At 50.2% G+C, this 21,225-nt stretch overlaps 1 protein-coding gene across 9 annotated transcripts; it reads right to left on the bottom strand.

The window, feature by feature from the left end:
• Positions 1–1,769: 1,769 nt before the first annotated feature.
• Positions 1,770–11,681, bottom strand: LZTS3 (leucine zipper tumor suppressor family member 3). 9 transcript variants are annotated; one of them, XM_074347007.1, is made up of 5 exons: positions 11,543–11,681; positions 6,962–7,124; positions 5,889–6,359; positions 4,683–5,549; positions 1,770–4,345 (listed from the first exon to the last, which is right to left on the bottom strand). In XM_074347007.1, the coding sequence occupies exons 2-5, from the start codon at positions 7,031–7,033 to the stop codon at positions 3,647–3,649; spliced, it is 2,109 nt and encodes a 702-aa protein (XP_074203108.1). In that variant the 5' UTR covers positions 7,034–7,124; positions 11,543–11,681; the 3' UTR covers positions 1,770–3,646. The 9 variants fall into 9 exon arrangements, with proteins under 9 accessions (XP_074203108.1, XP_074203107.1, XP_074203106.1 ...); XM_074347006.1 differs by lacking the exon at positions 11,543–11,681 and adding an exon at positions 7,405–11,536 and having other exon boundaries at positions 4,746–5,549; XM_074347005.1 differs by lacking the exon at positions 11,543–11,681 and adding an exon at positions 7,405–11,534.
• Positions 11,682–21,225: the final 9,544 nt, after the last annotated feature.

The raw sequence follows: 21,225 nt of genomic DNA, 5'->3' as shown, positions 1-21,225 counted from the left end.
CCAAGTACTCGCTACTTCCGGCTGCTGCGCGAGTGACGGGTGCGGCCGAGGTTCAAAAAATGCTATCAGGGTTTTCCAAGGACATTCTCCACAAGAGGACGTTGCTGAGGAGCTGGGAGGAGTCTAGGACCTGCAGAGGGGAAACACCGCCGTGGATGGACGGCTCTGGAAGTCATTGAATTGCCTAGACACAGGTTCGAACCTCAGACTGCCACTCAGGGTTTTATGGTCTTGCGGAAGAAATTCTCTAAGCCTAATTCCTCATCTGTTCAATGAGGTAATCATGCATTTACAATAGAGATGTGTCTACAAAGTGCTCTCAGGAGGAGAATTAGTGATGGAAAGACGAGGCTGTTAGGAGAAATGGATCTGAGGAGCTGGTGAGGAGGCCAGAGCTACGGCAGGTGAGCCAGGGTGATCCTGCACCTTCTCAAGTAGAGGGGATCCCACTGAGTAGGTATGGGCAACTAGGCAAGGAAGAGGCTCTTGAGAGTTTCCAGGAGGACTTGGCCCCAGACTGTTCCTGGGGGCATTGTAGGCTGCTGATCAGGGTCGTCATTCCTTGTCCGTGCCTCGGCTGCTGGTCAACCCATCCTAAGGGCTGTGAGGGGGACCTGAGAAATGGTGCTCCCTCCAGGGCATCATCTTGTCGGGGAGACAAAACCAATGTAGGGAGGACACTTCACTGCAAGGAGGGGCAAGCCTGGCATCCCATCTCCTGCTCTCTGTGGAGGGCACTGTTTGCCTGGGGGTGAGCATTTGAGGCCCTAGACCACTGATACTGCTTCTCAGAGAGAATTCTCTCACTCAGGCCATTCCAGGGCAAATACTGTTAGTGCCTAATTATGACTCTGCCCTTTCCAGCAGAAGCCAGAAAGAGTCCAGGAAATGAACTAGAATTGCTTCTAGGCAGCCATAACAATCCCATTCCTCTTTGCCAAATACTCCATTTCCCAGCCTTCCTTGAAGTGGGAAGAACATGTGACTCAATTCTGGCCAATAAAATTTAAAGGGAACCATGAAGTTTCTGGGAAAGCTTTTACCTTCTTCATGTGCTGCTGCCTCAATCACTTCAGGGAGCTGTGGCAGCCACCTTGTGGCATGGCGAAGACAAGATGCTAAGGATGGGAGAGCAGAAGGATGAAAAGTCTAGGTCCTTGATGATCCAACCTCTATGACACTTATGATGCCTATGTCCAGACTTTTTGTCAGGTGAGGAAAAATAAACTACTCTCTTGAGTTCCTGTAAATCAGGTTTTCTTCATTGGGGGGCTGTTAGGATGGCCAATGGAATTATCATAAAGGACAGCTAACTGCATGAAGCACACTTGGGTCCCTTCTGCCTTTGGGGGCGCACCACTAATTACAAGTTGGTTCTCAGCCTTCACAGTCTACGTGTTCTGCCCTCAGACATCAGCTAATCGCTTTACAGTGGCTCAGGACACTGCAGGCTGTATCTAGTTGTCCCGTATCACTTGCCAGAAGGGTAAGTCTGGTGTCCAGATTCTAAGCTGGAACTAACTTGAAACCCTTTTGGTGACAGTCTGAACTGAAGAGAAAGCCCTATTGGGCAGAAAAGTGGAACCACTACTCCTCTTGGGCAACGTGGAGGAGCCTGGGCTTTGGGCCAACCTCCTGGCACGGCCCAGTGAGCACCTCGTTTCATGCCTCCTCTGGGAAATGTTTACTCCAGCTTTGCCCTCCACACACCCCCCCCTTACCCAGGCCTCACCTCCCACACGTGCAAAGACACAAGCAGACCAAAAGAATGCCACTCAAGAGGCTTTCTCCATTTTATTTCTTTGGGAAAAGAGAACGAAGTCTTTCCATCACATATGGTAGAGATATATATTTATATATATTTATATATAATTTCTTTTGTCGTTGGAAGTCCCAAAGCTGAGTCTGTTCATATTTTTTTCTATTTTTTTTTTTTTCCTACTAATGCCTTCTCTTCCCCCTGCCCCTCTGGCCCAGGCCCAGGTTCTGGGGCAGGTGCTGTGAAGGGTGAGTGGAATGGGCAGTGATTGCCAGGTCAGCCCCCAACCCAGTTCAGAGATCTGGTGAGGGCCACCAGAAGGGGCTGTGCAGAAGGACAGAGGCCACACAGAGGGGCACTCCTGTTTTTGTGGGGGATGCACAGCTCGTGAAACAGTCACCAGTCATGTGAGGAGGCTGGTCAGTGGTCGGGGGATTGCTCACAGTAGTTGCCAGCTCCCTCCACCCTGCCCCACAAACCCAGAATAGGGGTGGGAGGGAGAGAGTCAAAAGAGAGAAATACAAGGGCTGAAGGCCAAGCCTCCTCCGATTTTTATTGCTGGTGTGTTAGAAATTTGCCTTTCCCTTCTTATCTTGGGGAGATGGACTCTGAGAGGGCCACAACAGGAGGGAGTGACATTGGCTGTCCCAACCCCCACTGGTGGCCATACCAGGCCTGCCCTGGTCAAACACTGGGCTACCTTAGGCCCCTGACACCCAGGAGACACTGTTCCTCTCCATTCAGCCTTGCTCTTCAAGAGCAATCATAGCCATCTCCCCACCCCCCAAAACAAGGGCCTCAGGCTCAGGCTTGGGCCCAGTGGAGCTTGGAAGTGGGCAATGCACCAAAGATCAAGCAAAATTTTCTACCGGAAGAAAAGGTGAGGTTTGGGGGAAGAGATGGCCTAGGACAATGATGTTCTGAGCATGAAAGCAGTAGGCTGAGCATGAAAGCAGAAGGAAGCTGAGGGAATCAAGTTGGGGAAGACACAGGAAGACATCACAGACACTCATATGACCTCAGAAACTGGGTGAGGGGAGTGCCTGAGAGGCAGGTAGCACTTAATAGCTGTAGTTAGAGCCGGACAGTGGCCCTGGGTGTGGGGTCAGCCAAGCAGATGGGGCTGTCGTCTTGTGGATCCTGGCCAGAGTGGTGAGGGTAGAGCTAAGAAGCCTCCAGGTGACCCTTCCCAAGAACAGGAGGGCAGATCTTCCCTGGGCACTGAGCCTGCAGCCCCAGCCCTCCCCTCCAACACACACACATGGACACACACTCAGGACCAGGCCAGGCTCTGAGGCCTGAGCCCAAGAGACCTTGGGGAGGGAGGGGCTGGGCAGGTAGCCCTCTCAACCACAGGCAGGCCATCTGCTCCCACTTGTCCTGCCAATCTGCCCAAGGGCGGGAGAAAAGTGCAGAAAGGGGAGAGGCCATGAGCCCAAGGTCTGTCACCTTTAGCAGACCCCACGCGAGCCCCTTCAGGCTACATGGCCTAGGAGATGGGCACAGAGAACACCTCTGGACACAGGGTGGCCACCAGTAGCAGCCCAGAGCCACCAAGGGGCTGGGCACCTAGGCCTGCTACCTCTCCAACAAGAGAGGGCCAAGAAAGGGAGCATGGTCTCCCCTGCTGCCTGGGCCCCTCATTCCCACTCACTCTGCCTTGTCCCATCTCCTCCTTGGGAGGAGGGTGGAGCTGGCTGCCCAGAGGGGCAGTGGTACAGCTGGGAGGCACCCAGTGGGGGGGGGGTCCTGGTCACAGCTGCTTTGAGAACCTCTTTGGTCTGGGGAAACAGGGCACATGGGGAAAAGAGATGGCAGGGAGGGGATATTGGGGACTCTGGCCTTTGACAGAGTATTGGTCAAAAGGCCACACACCCAGGTAGGGGATCAGATTTCTGTGGACTCAATGCGCTCAAGGCGGGAGGGGGTCCAGGCTTTTTTCTCCTCCCCATGTTGGGGTGTAGGCGTGCTGGCACCTCCTGCGGCCCCACGCTCTCGCAGCCGCCGCTCCAGCTGCTGGTTGCGCTGGTACATCTCCACATAACTCAGCTGCAGCTGCTTCTGGTACTCGATGACCTTCTCCTTCTCCTCCAGCCACACGCGGCGCTCCTCTGCGAAGCTGGCACCCTGGCGCTCCCGGGCTCGCCGCTCAGCTGCCAGCTCAGCCTGCAGCCGCCCCACCTCCCGCCGCAGGGCCCGTGTCCCACTCTCCCCCCCAGCATCAGCCTCCCCGTCCAAGGAAGCCAAGGAGGTGGCAGCAGCCACCCCGGCCTGACGTCGCATCTTGGCCTCGTCGCTTTCGCAGGTGGCCAGTGCATCCTGTGGCTCGGCCGGGTCCACTGGGGTCAGCGCCGGCTTGAGGCAGGCAGAGGGCAGCTCGCCCTCACCCAGCTCCAGACTAGCCTGTTTGCTGCTGAAGGAGTCCCTCAGGCTGAGCAGCTGCTCTTCCTTCTCCCGCAGCGAGGCCCGGCCCTCCCGCAGCTGCGAGCGCAACCCCACAATTTCACTCAGCTTCTGGGACACGTCCGCCTGCGAGTCCTTCAGCTGCTGCTTCAGTAGGGATATCTCCCCAGCCTTCTGGCATACCTGGGCAGGGTCCAGTGAGAAGAGAAGTCAGGATGAAGGCAGAGCTCTGCTCACCCCCAACCCAGCCCCCATATCCAGCCCCAGTGGCACCAAGCTGCCCCAGGGCTCAGGGTCAGCTCCTCATTAGGGCAGAAATGACACATGGGCCCCCTCCTCAGGCTCGGGACAGGCATGGCTAATCTCACACAGCCCAGGGACAGCTCTGGTCCTCAAAGACACTCCTAGTTGGTCCCACCACTCCCTTCACTCCCTTTGTGACAGCTGTGAGCTGCTGCTCCGGTTTCTCCAGAGACAGAAGGAAGGGAACACAAATGACAGCCAAGCCCCCAGCCCGCACCTCCCACTTAGTTTCTTCCATCCGGGGCAGGAAGTCAGCCTGTTCCTTCTGGCAGGCGGCCACCTTGTCCTCCAGCTCTTCCCGTTGCCGCATCAGCCGGGCTGCCTCCTCCTGCAGCTGCTTCTTGTCCTGCTGCAGCCGCAGCACCTGCAGCTGTAGGCCTTGCTGGGCACGCTGGGCGCGCCGGGCCACCTGCTGCAGCTTCCCGCTGCAGCCCTGCCGCAGCTCAGCCAGCTCGCGCTCCCAGGCCTTCTGACGCTCCTCCAGCACCTGGGCCACCGCCGCCTCACTCTGCTCCAGGCTACGCCGCAGAGCTGCCACCTCCTGCTCCTTCTCCCACAGCCGCTCCTCTAGCTCCTGGATCAGAGCACTGGGCGAGGGTGGTGAGCAGGCCGCAAATGGCAGGCCTCCACCTCCGCCCTCCCCCGATCCCAGGTGGCCTGGCCGCCCCATGGATGAGGATGACCCGCTTTTGCTGGAGGCCCGCCCACTGTCGGAGGTCGCCAGATCCTGGTAGCCTGACCCACCGCCGCTGCTACCACCACCACTGCTACTACCATAGCTGGCAGTGCCGATGCGGTTGATGTGGCTGGTGGAGGCACTGAGGGGCGCCAGGTGCTGGCTATAGCTGGAGCTGTAGGTGGGCAGGCTTGTGAGTGAGTTCCGGCCTGAGTCTGAGAGGCCGCCCCCACCCCCGCCCGCTGGGGTCATGGTCCGAGACTTGTCCAGTCCACCCTTGAGGCCACCAGGGCCCTGTCGTCCCTCAGGGGTCCCGTTGGTCTGCGGGGGACACAAGTTCTGCATGGAGTGGAAGTTCTTGGGTACAACGGGCTTGAAGGCCGAAGGCCGAACTAGTGGCTCCGAGCACTGCATAAAAGCAAGGAAGGGGAAGTGGGCACCGGGATGGGGCTTTAGCCTTGGCCCCAGTCTCTTCCCTTGGGCCTAGGCTTGTTGGGCCCCACCTTCCACCTCCCCCTGCCCCCATCTCCATCCTGGGTGTCCCTCCTGGTTGGGTCTTCACCTTACACCCACCACCCGCCTCCCTACAGCTGGGTCTCTGCCCTAGACCCACCAACTGGATTTGGCCCCCAAGGCTCCCCAGCCCAGCTGCTATCCCAGCCCCTACAACCTAACATCCAAAAAGGCTCACTTCAACCTCCTCTCTGGGCTGCCTCCCATCCCCAGAAAAAGGCCCTGGGGACTGACCTGGTCTAGCTTGCCAGAGGTGGCCAGGAGCTTGGGCGGATGGCTAGGCTCACGATACTGTGGTGGGGCCTTGTCGCTGCCGCCGCTGCTGCTGCTGCCACCACTGCTGCCCACCACATTGCCGCACACATCTGTGTGGTCACTGCCCCGCAGCTCGCCGTTGAGGTAGAGTGAGTTGGCGAGGGCCTTGTCCTCTGAGGGGTAGCGGCCCGGCCTCTCCCTGCTGGCCCCACTGCCACGGGGGCCAGGGAAACTGCCTTGGCTGCCCCCACCCCCTGTGCGGGTGCCCACACTCTTCATGGCGAACTCCTGGGTGTGGGCCACCCCACTGCCCACACTGCCCATGGCCAGGCGAGGGTCTGGGGGTCCGAGCTCAGAGGGCCGAGGGGCAAAGGCCAGGAGGGGATCCCGCCCTGGGTCAGCGCGCACAGGCAGTGTCTCCAGCTTCGCCATGACTAAGCCAGGGGGGCACTGTGGGCACAGGTGGGAAGGCAGAGATAGGTCAGCCCCAACCCCACTCACACCACCCCAGCCAAGTCAGACTCGGCACCATCTGCACCCTGCCCCTCAGTGTCCCCTTCTTTACAGTGGGTACAAGAGTTCCCAAACATTCAAGGTGAAGGAATGGGGCTGGGGAAATAGTGATAGCTTGGTAATAGGGGACGCCTGTCGCACAACCGACAAAGGCCAACTCCTAGGGGCCATGCACCTACCCTCCTAACTTTGCTCAGCTCAGTATTCCACTCTTCAGCTCCCACCTCAAACCCACCCCCTCAATGAGCCTCCCAGACTCAGTGACCCCTCCTCAACTCTTCACTGCAACCCCCATAACTTAGGGGTTCTTTACTCTGGGTCTGGGCCCCTAGATCCCAACCTCATGGGCTGGGGAAATGGGGCTGGAAAGGGACAGCAGTATCTGAATCCAATAGGGAATCTCAGAAATTAAGGGAGGGAGAGAAACCCACCCCTATCAAAAAATTGTGGATGAGAGTCCTTCCCGGCCCCCTAACCTACGGTGTTGCAGTCAAGGGCAGAAGTGGAGGCTCACTACCAGCGCAGGATCCTCTCCTTGCCTTTCCAAGGGAGTGAGGGGCCGACAGGTCCTCAAGCCTGGGACCCTCCGAGGCCCGGTCTGCAGGGGCCATGTGCCTCACTCTCGCTGTCGGGGCTCGGCCCGAACCAGCTGCGCGACTTTGGACGGGCCGACTGAGCCATCCCGGACTGCAGTTTTCTCCTCTGCGAAATGGGAGGAATGAAGGACCTACCTCGCAGAGCTGTCGCGTGCCAGGCACCCCCCCAAGGCGGCGGGCGCGGAAGGGTACGCGGGTTTAGTGGGTAAGGTGAGCGGGAGCTGCGGCGGCCGCGCGCATCTGGGCCACCACAGGCGCGCCCCGCCCCCCCGCGGAGAGCCGGGGACCGCGGCTGCAGCGCGTGGCAAGGGGGCCCTCCCGGAGGTCTTCCCAACACGGCCGCACGGGAGCCTGGCACGAGAGGGCCCCCTCCCCATGGTCAGTACCTCGGTAGAGGCCCGGGGTCTGGCTGAGGCCAGGGCAGAGGACGCAGCGCCGCCCGCTGCGAGCGCCGGCCGTGCCTCCCTCCGGGCCTGCGGTTCCGACAGGTGGGCGGGGCGGGGCGGGGCGGGGCGGGGCCTCCGCGTCCAGCTGCGCCCTGGAGGATTCCGCGCAGGCAGAACCCCTCAAAGAATTCACTGCCGCCAGGAAGACTTCCTGGATTACTTCCCTCCCCCTGCTCCTTGTGGACCTTGATCCTGCTCAGTTCACCGTGAATTCCTCTGAGTACTTCTGTGGACGTGCGTCCCCCCTCCCCCAAGGCAGGCCCACAGGAGCAGGGGGAGCAGGGCCTCGGGTTACCTGTGCTCAGGAAGGCCCTGCTTCCTGGTTCCTTTGTTTCAAGCCCGCACCTGGGAACACCTGCCCCAGAGATCCTCATAATCCAACCGGGCAGGGGCAGCAGGCAGTGCCGGCCGTGAGTGGAGATGCTCAAATACGTGTGCCAGAGATGGCAGGGGGCGCCCTTCAGGCAGGTTAAACCCTGCTCCCACCAGAAACCAGACAGGGAGCCCTCCTTCTCTACCAAGGTGAAGGGGTACAGGTGGCAGCTCTTGGCCCCTGTGCACTCCTCACACTGTCTTCTACCCAATTCTAATGCTGTGTTTGTCCTGTCAGGTTCCAGACCAGGGAAGCCTGACAAAACTCTTGCCCTTCAGGAGTCTTCTGGCCACCACACCTAGAATTACAGCCCTAGGTAACTCACCACGAAACCAGTCCACACTGCCTTTGTAAATTCCATTCTCTCAGCATCTGGCCCCCAGGTGTGGAGAACAGTACTTTACTACCTTCCTCCCTTAAGCCAATCTGTCCCATGTGTCCCATAAGGCTGAGACTTAAGATGAGGCAAGAGAGGCACCTAGGGTGCAACTTAAGTGCAGGACCCTGTGAGTGAGTGCCTCCTTACGTCTGATGGCCTAGGTGCCTGTAGTGACTCACCCTGGCCCTGATCTGTCTCCACTCCCCTCATACTCCAGCCCAGATATCCCCCTCCCACCCTAAGCATGACTCCTTTCTCTTGCCATCTCTGGATGCAGTGTAGGGAGCCACTGGGGACTGGGAGGAAGGAGGTGAGTGGCCTGAGGCTTAAAACCAGTGGGAAGATCTGGGAAGGGTTTGGGAAGAAGAACTGACAAAACTTCACATAGATGGGGTTCCGGGGTGGGGCAAGGGAGGATCTGGACCAGGGCACCAGGGTGTGTGTGACACCCTTAGCGTGACAGGAGGAGAATGTTTGGGAGAAACAGATGTTCTGAGGAAGACTAGAGAAAGATATCTTTCACATACTGGATGGAAAGAGACTGGAATCATGAGCATTCAAGGGTGGTATGGGTGGGGCCCAGCATGTAGCTAGGGTGGCAGAGCCCCTGAAGCCTGGGTGGCAGTGTGGGAGCAGGAAGAAGCCAGGAGAAGGTAGGCCCTGAAGACTATGATGAGGTGGGCTTCAAGAAGACTATGATGGGAGATAGCTCCTGTTGTTAAAAAGGGGGCCAGGTAAAACTGCGATTAGAGAGGGTACCCTGAATTTGGCAAGTGGAAACATCACTGGTATCTATGACAGAATGATTTCAGAAAAGTGGTGCAAGGCAGAGCCAGACTACAGGAGTAGTAGGGAGGGTCTGGCGGGAAAGATGAGAGAGTTCCCTGCTAAAAGAGAAGGCCAGAGAGGGCAATAATTTAAGGTGGTTTGGGATCCAAGGGCTCTTTTCTAATTTTAGAATTAAACATGGTAGCAACCTGAGTATGTTGAAATGCTGAAGGAAGGCGTCAATATTGAGATTAGAGATCTGGCAAGGGGGCTGTGCCAGAAGCCTGAGTGTGGGCAGAAGCAAACCTAGAAGTGATCATAATGATTGTGAGAGTGACAATGTTTGGGAAGGTGCTTTGTAAACTGTAAAGTGCAGTACAAACATGCAGTACTACCTTTTTGGAGATCTAGGAAAGGAGAATCTGACCATAGGTTGGGGCTGATCATATGCCACTCTGACCCACTGTTTCCCTGGAGTGTGTGTGGTCCCCAGCCAGACCTGGATGCCTGAGTCCTGGACGGATGGAAATGAGGTCCCAGAACTGTTTTCTGACCCTCCTATCCCTGTGGTACACCTGGGGACACCTTGACTACCAACACACTGCAGTTCTCCCTGGAGCCTCGCCCCCCAAAGAGCTTCTTGACATAATTCTAACCTGTTGTGGTCAACCGCATGCAAGCATTCCCTGCCCCTTGCCTCTCCCAAGTTTGGGCTGCTACAGCTTCATTCCTCAAAACCCCAGCCAGGAGCTGGCAAGATAAGGAGGAGCACATGTTTCCCAGATGGACAGAAACTGAGCCCAGGGGAAGGGTTTGAGCTTCATCTGTGAGTCAGGGTCCTGAACTAGGCCAGGTAGCTGAGTATGGTCTGCAAAGACAGCCTCATGGCATCAGGTCAGCAACCTGGGATGTCAGCCTGTTGCCCTATTCTATCTCTGTCTCTGTACTATCAACCCTCAGTGCCTGGGACATTACAAACAGTATTAATGAGTATTAACAAAGGGGCCAACTAGACAAAACCTGGGGGTTACATGGGCAGGTCCCTCTAACCCACAGTGACCACCCAGCCCCTCCCTACCTATGTCCCTCCCAAAGCTAGTAATGCTCCACCATTCTCTTGGGGGTCTCAGAGGCCCCAAGCTCAGCCCATTCATCCCTTGAAGATCTCAGCAGCCCCTCCTGCTAACATCCTTGCTGGGCGCTCCTCACTGGCCTTTCTTGCCCTCCATTCCCTCCCCCATTCAACTGCCATGGACTCTATAAAGGGCAAAGCCAATCTTGTCCTGCTTTGCTCAAATTCTTCCATGAGCAGTGCCAAGTGCAGTAGGCAGAGTTATGGAGGCATCAGCTCCAAGTGTAAATCCCAGCTCAACTGATTAGGGGTGGAACTGCATGCAGGTTATTCCACCTCGGGTTCTCACACCTACCTTACAGGAATTTTAAGAAGTGAATGTATTATGGGTAAATGCCTAACATTCCTCTCAGCCCTCAGAACCAGAGCAGAGCTTGCAGCAGGGCCCTAAAGGTATCTCTTGCTGCTCATCCTATTTCCCCTGACCTGAGCCCCTCTCCACTTCACACACAAAATCTCTTCTCAGCTCTCTGTGCCATCCTGCATCCTTCAAGGAGCAATCCAAATGCTGCCTCCCAGGACAGCATCCCTGATCTCCCCTGAGGGGAAGGGGTTTGGGAGCACTTAGCTCAGGCTACTCCAGAGAGATTTCATTTTGAGGCTTCCCTGGGACTAGGGGGAACAGAAGGCAGTATTGGGGGTCTCTGGGCCCTGGCACTGAGGAGATGCAGAGAGAATGCGTGTGGGAATGGTAGTTATGACCAATGCAAAGAGGTAACGAATCCGGCCAGGAAAATCAGGAAGGACTTTCGGGAAGGACTGAGAAAAGGTATTGGGGGCACTGTAGGGCTTTTGGGGGTGCAGAGGTCTCCAGAACTTCTTGGTGGGATGTGTGAGGGGAGATTCATCTTCCCTTGGCGACAAAGGGGAAGGGGCCCATCCCCTAGATCCTGGCTCTGATGAAGCCCGTGTTTCAGGACTGAGGGGGCTGACAGGGCCCCCACACACACCGCGAGCACACACACGCGCGCACACACGAGCCTCCGCACGGGGGATTGAGGGGGGGGGCGGGTGTTCGCCATCACCAGCAGCCCACGGCCCGCAGCGCCAACAGATAGAGACCCTGGCCACAGGTCATTGCGAGGAGGTGCCCGGGGTGGGGGTCGGGGGGTCTCTGCGGTGGGAGAAATCCCTCCCGCACCTCCCAGCGCTCCCCAGCAACGCGTGTGGCCCGGGGGGGCGGGGCGCAGAGGGAAGAGGTGACATAATCCGGGCCGCACCCCCTCCGGCCTCCACCTTCCCCGAGGCCCTGCGAAGCATCCATGACATCATCGGCCTCATCTCCACTCCCCTCACCCCCGGGACCCCAGCAGCGGGACGCGCCCCCTCCCCAGCTCCGGGTCCAGCTGCACGAGCCTCGCGGTGCAGCGGGCACGGAGACAGGTTGGAGCCGGGAGGGGCGCTGCAGTGGGCCTGCCTCACTTACTCGCTGCCTCAGGGTCCGGTGCTGGGTCTTCGGCGCGGGCGCCACCGGCCCGGCTCGTTGGCGCAGCCCGAAGCCCGCCCGGCGGGGCGCTAGGCGCGGGCCCGGCTCCTCTCCCCGCCCCTCCCGCTGCCCGCCAGGGCCCCGCCCACCCGCGGCTGCGGCAAACGCGGGCCCGCCCTCCGGCCACGCCCCCCGGGGCCACCAATCCCGGGGCTGGGGCGGGGCGCAGTGCCTTAACCCCTTCGCTGCGTCGCGGCTGGCGTGTGGGACACTTCTACTTCATTCATCCCAGGGCGCCACCAGTCTACCCTGAGCCCTTCTGCTCATCGCCTGCCTTTTAACCCCCAATACCTTTGGGCTCAGCCCCAGTCTCTCTTCGACAAATCCAGTGGGACAGAGCCCTCCTTGAACCCCACATCTTTGGCGACAGGGAGGAGCCCCTCTGGTTTGGGGAAGGGACTTTAGACGCGGTACCCCGAGCCCCATTCCTCTCCTGCTCTTGCTCTTCCGGACGCGGCCTCCCAGCGGACGCCTTGAGACCTGCAAATCTGCAACAGCGGGGGCGGGGCAAACCTCAGGTTGATCCGGCACCGCGGAGGAAAGACCCCCTACTCAGGGCGCGGGGACAAGCAGGCGGGCGTGTGGGAGGCTTCGAGGGTCCTTCACTGCATCCGTCAGCAGTCGGTGCCAGTTTGAAACTTGCTTCTCCCGGAGGGTCACCGTCCGAGGGAATGGGCGAGAGACGAGGGGAAAGACATACATTACAGTCGATCAGGGTTTGAGTGCTTCACCCTGTGGCCCGAACCTGGCACGATGCCCGACCCCTCGGGGTGGGAGGGAGCGAGGTGGTTCGTCTCGGATCACCTCTTCGCACGTGCTTGCGGAGTCTGTGAGAGGAGTGCTCATTCTGCCCCGGGTGGTCCAGGAGGACTGCCCGGAGGAAAAAGTCTGGCTAGAACTGAGGCCTTAGCCTTGAATAGGGCAGGCAAACAAGCCAGGCCTAGGGTTCAGCATTAGCAAAAGCCTGGAGGCACAAAGGGTCTGTCCTAAAAACTGCAGCGTCTACACTCCGGCTGTTGTTTAACCCATTGTTTGGTCATCTGTTATCCTATTTTATAGTTTTTATTTCTGGCTAATTCGTTTTCTGAATTGTTCTATATTTGCTTTTATCTTCTATTGGAAGGCAGAGAGCCTGTTTATAATTCTCCTGGTTGTTACCTTTATGTTTATCAAATAAAAATGCAGTTTATATTTCACAAATAATTCAAGCCAATGACAAATCATTCATTTTTATGTTCCTCCTTATGTAATGAGAAACTTAATGTGCCTTTCCATCTCTTGATCTGCTGCCCTCACACATACTTACACTTGTCCACTTAATCCAGAATGATAGACCCAGCTTTTATTTACACTTTTTTTAAGCCACAAAATCCTCTTTTTCAATCAGTGTTTTTTACTTTTGCCAACCCTTTGTTTAACTGGTAACAGTGTCGCTGCCAGTTTTTTATGTTCTGATTTTTCCTATTCCTCATTTAGACGCATCTGTGATTTCAGGGAGGACTCCAAATGATATGTTTCTCTAAGTCTTTGCCCTAGGTAATGCCTTTCAACTGTCTTTACACAAATGGTGGCCTAACTATTTGTAGAATTCTTGAGTCTCAAAATCTTCCCCTCAAGACTCTTTTGCTCTTATCCCATTGTCTTGAATCTTAAAATGGTTGCAAGTATACCTGAAACTAATCTATTGTTATATGTCAATTATATCTCACACACAAAAAAGGTAGAAAAGTGGGCTGGTCTGATTTAGGCAAGCAATTTGCTTGGTGCTTGTTGGGATTTTTCTTTACCTTCAAAAGTCATTTTACTAGTATAAATCTCAGTATGGGCATTTTTCTATTAATTTTCCAGAAATTAAAAAAGGTCTTCTTTTCAGCTAAGAAGTTTTCTTCTAATATGTTCCTGTCTGTTCTGTGAACAGATTGGTTTGAGTTGGTGGGGTTTTTTTGTTTTTTTTTTCCCTCCCCTGGAATGATCACATTGGACAACCACTGTCAATTAAAATCTCTTTGTCCCTTTTCTCTGCATCCTTACTCAAGTTTGCTTTTTTTTTTTTTAAATTATCATGGACTTAATTTTCTTCAGACTCAGAGATATTCTGTTTTCTCTAATAAGATATTTAATCCTGTTTGTTTTATTTTCCTTTCATTTTAGCCAATTTCCACCCCACCTAGTCTTGATCTCAACTTAATCTCTTTTTATAGTTCAATGTGGTTTTGCATCTTAAGAACATCAGGAAAATAAGAGGAGAATAGCATATCTGACTCTGTTCTAATGCATATGAAAACCTTGATACTGTGGACTATTTTCTGGGAAATAAAACTACAAAAATAAGAAAGATGTTGAAAATATTATCCAAGAAATATGTCCAAAAAAGGTTCTAGGCCCAGAAGGTTTAATGGAAGAATTTCTCTCAAACTTTCAGTGAACATCTAATTCCTCACCCTGTAAATCTGTATCAGAGTCTAGAAAAGTTAAAATGCTCTTTCATTTTATGAAGCCACAATTCCCTTTACATCAATTCCCAATAAAGGTAGCATAAAAAGGAAAACTGCAAACCAATCATACTTATCAGCTCAGGGAGGAGAAAAATTCCTAAATACAACTCAAGGAAATAAAGTATTATTACATATGAAATTAATAATCCATGAGTGTGTTAAATGAGCAAAAACAATAATCACAATAGATGCCAAAAAGTCATTCAAAAATCAATACTCAAAAGAACCCTCACAATTGACCAGGAATGGATGAAATTAACATTCACTATTTTGTGCTACCTTGCCATTTGGTAAAATCAGGAAGGCCTCAAATAGCCTAATCAAAAGTTGCCCTAGCCAAACAATCCTATCAAATGGACCAGGTGCAGTTTCTGCTTATCTCCGAGTAGTGGGTTTCAGGTCTCAGCCAGCCCTCAGAATTATTCAAACAAGCCAATCAGCTCCCTGCAGGAACCAGGAACAGAGCTTGCCCGCCACAGCCCCTGCTTGTTCACTGTATTCCTGAGTGCAACACCTGTGTGGTCCTGTGTGGCTTCTGGTGTCCTCCTCCCCTGGGCTGTGAGTATATGTGCTGCCAATCTCACCTGCTCAGTGTCAGGTTTGTGTTTGGCCATCCCCAGTCTCTGCCTCACCAACAGGGTGAAGAGGAGGCGATTAAAACAAGAGTATATCAGACTAACAAAAATTAATCCATGTTGGTGAGGCTGTAGGGAAGGAGGAACTCACAAAGTATTTTTGAGAGTATAAATTGGTAAAACCTTTTGGGAGGACAATTGGGTAATTCATTAAAATGAGAAATATGTATATCTTCAGACCCAGGGATTCCATTTCTGGGAAGAAATACCATCACAAATAGTATGATAGACTTAGAAAGACAGTCATTAATGTAACAGCAAAAACATTTTTTAACCTAAATACATCAACCTATTAATAGAAGATTGATTAAATGAATAATAATGCAACCAATGCAATGCAAGTGAAAAAAGCAAGTGGCAGAATCACATGTATACACACTATATGCTAATTTTCCTACTATTTTTAAAAGAATATATATGTACATGCTAGGAAAAGTCTGGAAAGATAAACACCAAACTATTAACAGTGGCTACCTTGAGATGGTGAGATTGCAGGGGGTATGGCAGAAGAGAGGACTAGACACTTTGGTAATATATTTTGCACTTTTTACAACAAGCATGTATTACTTTTTGTAAAAAAAATTAAAAGAAGTTTGCTTGGAAGAATAAACAGGTGAGACATTACATTGTAAACTGACTATAACCCAATAAAAAAATGTTAAAAAAAATAAACAGGTGAGTAAGCTCTGAAAATTTAGACACAGCAGGCTATTAACATAAACATTTGGTCAAAAATCCTTGCCCCAGTGGAGACTGCATTCTATTGGGAAGAGACAATAAATAAAATATATAGTGAATTAGAAAGTGGTGAGTACTAAAGAGAAGTTGAGATTGCAGGGGATCCCAATTCTGGATAAGGTGGAAGGCCTTGCTGTAGAGGTGACACTTAAGTCACAGACCAGGAGGGGAGGGAGCAAGTGTAAAGGAGGTTTCTAGGATACAATCATTTTACCTATAATAAAACAAGCTTTTCTTTTTCAATATTTTCTTGTTTTATTGCACTAACTAAAGCTTCTAGATTGAAAAATGGCTAAACATTATTTTAATTATAGTTTTCAGTAAGATGAGTAACTACAAAAGGAATTAACATTGTTAAAGATCTACCCTTTTAAACGGCAGTATCCCTAGACTGTTTCATGGCTGAGTTCTATGGCTAAATTCTACTAATCTACAGACAGATCATTCTAAACCATAGGAAAAGATGAAAAACTCCCTAATTCATTTTATAAAGGTAGAATCATCTTAATGCCAAAATCTGACAAATGAGACAAAAGAAGAAAACTATGTGATTGATTAATCACCTGTCTTCCCCATTTGCTTGTAGCATCTATAGATGCTTTAGACAGGATCTTTTTTTTAAAATTCTCCATCTTAATACCCTGGTAAGCAGAATGGCCTCCCAAGGATGTCCAAGTCCTAATCCCCAGAACCAGTGACTGTGTTAGGTTACACGGCAAAGGAGAATTAAGGTTGTAGATAGAATTATGCTTTCTAATAATCTTAAAATAGGGAGATTATCCTATTTTGTGTTGTTTTACACCATGAAGTTTGTGCTAATTTGTTACAGCAGCACTATAAAACTAATGCAAATGTGTAATGACACTCAAGATTCATTTGTTGAATGATGAATTGAAACCACAAAAACCTAGGTCTATAGATAAATGAGTAAAAGATAGAAGTATATCATTCATAGAATACGGATGGTCAATAAGCAGTTGTAAACATCTTCAGCTGATATTGAAGAGATACAAACGAAAACCTATCAAATTGGTAGACTGTTGCAATCCTTTGGTGGTTACCCAGAAGGGAGCTAGGGGCTTCTCTCGAGTGACTGGGCAGTTATTGCCAAATGCCAAACTGGGGAGCGGACAAGGCACTTAAATCCATGCTAAAGTTTGGATGTTCGTACTGCAGCTTTTTTTCAGCTGTGCTTGTCTATAAATAAGTAAAGGAAATAAAGAACTTTGGAATCAGTCCAAAAATTCCTGGGGATGACCAGTAAAAGTCTTGGGGGTTATCTAGCCCAATATAAAACTGTAACTGAAATGTTTCTGATCCAAGAATGCTGGAGATTTTTACAAGCTGTTTTATAAGCTGATTAGCTGATGTTTAAACACACACACACACACACACACACACACACACACACACACGGCTCATTGAAAAAGAAAGTTAAAGGAAAAACATAAAAAATATTATTAGACTGTACTTCCTTTTTACCACTGTTCTTTACTAATTGCACATTTTACCAAAGACAGAAGATGATTTATGATTTTGTGTTCCCCAGGGTCCCTCTGTAACATTTTTCTTTTTTGTTTTTACATAATTGATGCTTTGTTTATATAATACTAACAAAGAGACTTATCTCTACCTATATGGTATACCGTATCTGTACCTCATTGCAAGATATTTAGAAACAAAGTAAAAAGGAATACAAATCACCACACTACCTACCATCCCAACTGAGTTTTATGTACTTACATCTATTTCTGAAGCATGTTGGTCCTTCTTAAAGCCCCAAGCAAATTAACTTTTTAAATGATTATTTCATCATGGAAATTATGATCATGCCCAAATTTCTAATGAATTTTATGGAAATATACAGACTCCAAAAATGTTACCAGACTTAATTCTTGTAAAAGCTGGGGTAAATTTGTCCAGCAGAAAGCTTTCTTGGTAAACTTTGTACATTACCACTGCAGATAAATAAGGTGGTGGCTAAATGAAACTTTTTATTACCTGCCTTTGGGGCCCAAATTTCCCATGTGTCCTTCACTTACCATTTGCCAACTTTTCATCTCCTGAGATGCTACCACTCCGCAGGGACAGAAGCTGAGATTCAGAAAAATGACAGTTTCCCAGTGATGATGGATTATATGTTCAATAATTTCTCATCTATTCATATTTGTCACTATGGTCTATTTTGATATGAGGCAAGATGTACAAACTAAAAAGGCACCAAGACAAATACCAAACTAGACATCAAATATGTGTCCACGCAACTACTATGGGGTTTAGCTCAACAACAACTTGACTTGACTTACCTCATTGATGAGAAAGAGTTAAAGGAAAATAAAACAACAGAGGTATTTATCTCAGTTACTCAGTTACAATACAGTTGGAACATTACTGGTTTTAGTTTTGGTATGATGATGATGATGATGATGATGATGATGATTATTATTATTATTTTTATTATTACTACTACTACTACTACTATTACTACCACTACTACTACTACTACTATTATTAATGAGGTTTCTGTATCATATGTTAGAAATTTAAGTCAAATTGTAAAATCATATAAGAAAGCTAAAATGACTAAAACTGGTCAGAGTAAATCTAGCAGGTTATATGCAAAAGTTTATATTTAAACACGTTTAGTGTTACAATGTTAGTACTCGGTAGGTTCTCTTAACAGGTTCCTTTACACATGTAGCTGTAATGAGCAATCAAACAATGCATTAACCAGTCAAAGATTATGTATGGCGCCAGAATAACCCAAGTAAAACTATTTTTTCAAGGTCCTTACCGTAGTCTACATTGCTCTTGGTACAATTCTGTGACTACTAAAAGTAATCTATGATACACAACTCCTCATTCAGATACTGCTCCTTGGCCCTCTCCTCAATATAAAAAGGAATAGACTCCTTAGAACTCTGTTTTTCAAACTGTAGGTTGAGATCTGTGAGTGGTTTATAAAATCAGTTTAGTCACCATCAGCATTGACACAGAATAAAGAAACAAGTATCAACACGCATCAAACCGTGGTAAGCAATAAATAAATAAACCTAATTACCCCCTCAAAACAAAAACAAAAATTTAAAAAAGGGGAGGGAGGGTATAGCTTAGTGGTAGAGTGCGTGCTTAGCATGCATGAGGTACTGTGTTCAATCCCCAGTACCTCCATTAAAAAATAAATACAAAAACCTAATTACCTACCCCCACCCCTCCAAACAAAAACAAAAAAAATTAAAACTATGATAAGCAAACGATTAATGTGAAACTTTTGCTTCTTCATTATCTATGTATATGTACACACTGAGTCCTTAATATAAAATGGATTTCTTAGTAAGAGATGCTGTCAAAAAAGTTTGAAAAACACAGCCTTGATGGAATAGTCACCTCCCATCTTGGGGCCATGGCTTAGCACTGGAGGTATCTAGGGTATGCACTTGTGAAGGCTTGCTGTGGTGCCCTCAAACAGTAATCAGAGGTGTGGAGGGAGGAGGTGATGGAGTAATAAAGATTTGTGGGGTATAATGATTGCAAAGAAGGCTTAAGAAAAGAGTTACTGATTTAAAACAAATTAAACATCCCCCTGACCCTTGACCAAATGTAGCCTAAATCTCTAGGTTCAGCATTCGCCACCCTTCCCAGCTGAGTCCCACGCTCCCCTTCCATCCTCTCTCACCTTTGCCCTCACCTTTCCCTTTCCTCCACCCTCAACACTCCTTGCCCCTCAGTGAAACACAAACCTTAAATTCTGCACACCTGGCCTCCCCTCAGGGCTCACCCTGTGATGACAGGCCGTGTACCTGCTGGCTGGGTGACTGGTGGTCTCCCTGTTCTAATAGCACTGCCCCACCCCCATTTGTGGATGGGGCCATGTTTTGTTTACTGTGTTTCCCTCGGGTGCTTCACATCCTGCCTTGTACTCGGTATTTAATAATTTTTCAACTCTTGGCCAATTTTGTAAACAACCATGTTGAAAAGACAAGTTGTAGTAAATGGCTCTCCAACCACCGGCTTGTTGATATAACTTGAGGGTGCATTAAAAAACAGAAGTGGTGGCAAAACCAAACTGAACCAGACTGGACTCTACCGGGAGCAAGTGCTTTCAAAATAGACCAGTTGGGCTGAGCTGTTAAGATAAGGCACCCAGAACAAGCACTGTGTAACTTAGGAGTTACAAAAATCCAAACTTGTCTGATTGCTTGGAGCTATTAGCCTAGAGTTTCAGATGGAGGGGGAAAATCTAGGAAAGAGGGGCCACACAACCAGCCAAGGACTCAGAAGGGGCCACAATGAAGTCCTGGGTCCCTGGTTCTGAATCACCATCCCTCAGTCGTTATTTATATGCTCAGCCATCTGAAATAATCACCCTGGTGCTCCAGGATAAGTGAAAACTGTACCCTCAGGAAAAAATAACTATAAACAGAGCTAGCAAATAAGGAAACATAAACCTATGGTATTGAAATGTTCAGCGTTGCACATACAGATCAGTAATGCAATCATTATAATACTATGTGTGTCTGGTCTACTTTTTAAGGCGTAAAAGTATGTAAAACAATTTCATATGCAGCTGACCCTTGAACAACATGGGTTTGAAATACTCAGATCCACTTATACGTGCATTTTTTCAATAGTAAATAACTACAGTACAGCACAATCTGCGGTTGGGTTAATCTACAGATGAGGAACCTCAGATATGGAAGAACCTCGGATAGAAAGCCAGACATAAGTTATACAGGGATATTTGCCTGTGTAGAGGGCCAGCGCCCTCAACCCTCAGGTTGTTCAAGGGTCAACTGTACTAAATTTGGGGACTCTAAATGCCTAGAAGTACTTATGTAATAATTAGCGCTTAGATTGATCACTAAATAATGCACATAGGGTCATAGGTTCTTTCCCCTCCATGCTTAGTCCTTGTGACACAAACAATCTTAGAAGACTTCCTGGATGTGAGGAAGGGTTGTGACTTTTTCTAACTCCAGGCCTGTGGGCAATGTCCTGAGGGTGGAATGTGGGGGGCTGTGGCTGCCACAGCCATCGTGCTACGTGGATGGCAGTGGCTGAGGATGGTTGAGGGAAAGGATGGAAGAGACCTGGAGCTACTGCCTTGTTCTTCCAGAGAAGCCCTGTCCACTGGGATTTTAATTACTTGCTACTGTATGGCCTACCTTCCAACCCCACCCCCACCTCCTTCACTGGCTTTCATCCTTGGCTGCATGTTGCAATCTCCTACTGATTCTCCTTGGACCCCATCCCCAGAGATCCTGACTGAACTGGTCTGGGATCCAGCCTGGAATGAGAGTGGCGAAAACTCCCCAGGTGATTCTGAAGGGCAACCAGCGCAAAAAACCACTGCTTTAACTGTAAGCCAGTTGTTCTTTTCCATTTGGAATTGTATGTTTCTATCTCATACTGTGGTTATCTATGTCACTTTCTTCCCTCCTCCTAGATTGTGGGCTCCCAGGTGGCCTTCCAAACAATGCATGTGTCCCTTCACAGCTCCAGGTGACTCCAGGTGCCCATCGCTGAGAGAAGTAGCAGAGTCATGCCTTACTTGGAATTTAGGTTCTATAGTCCATGCTTATGGCATCAAATGAGCCACCCTTGACAGTCCCTGAGGAAGGCTCTGCTCTGGGAGCCTGATGTCCTGTCTCCCCATCACCATCCACATAGTTTCCTCCTGGGCCGGAACAGAAAGCCGCCTCCTCCACTACCAGGCACCAGAGGAAGTAGGTGGTTGTGTTTAGGGGCCACTTTA

This window comes from Camelus bactrianus, chromosome 19, assembly GCF_048773025.1.
Source record: "Camelus bactrianus isolate YW-2024 breed Bactrian camel chromosome 19, ASM4877302v1, whole genome shotgun sequence".
NCBI lineage: Eukaryota > Metazoa > Chordata > Mammalia > Artiodactyla > Camelidae > Camelus > Camelus bactrianus.
Note: the sequence above shows the minus strand (reverse complement) of the source record. Positions and strands in the feature narration are given on the sequence as shown.

Coding starts and splice junctions, on each gene's coding strand:
- LZTS3 (XM_074347005.1), bottom strand. CDS start 7,838: ATGAGGATCTCTGGGGCAGGTGTTCCCAGGTGCGGGCTTGAAACAAAG. Junction 5,550..5,888: donor CCTCTGGCAAGCTAGACCAG/GTCAGTCCCCAG, acceptor GCTTTTATGCAG/TGCTCGGAGCCACTAGTTCG. Junction 4,346..4,682: donor TGGAAGAAACTAAGTGGGAG/GTGCGGGCTGGG, acceptor GACCCTGCCCAG/GTATGCCAGAAGGCTGGGGA.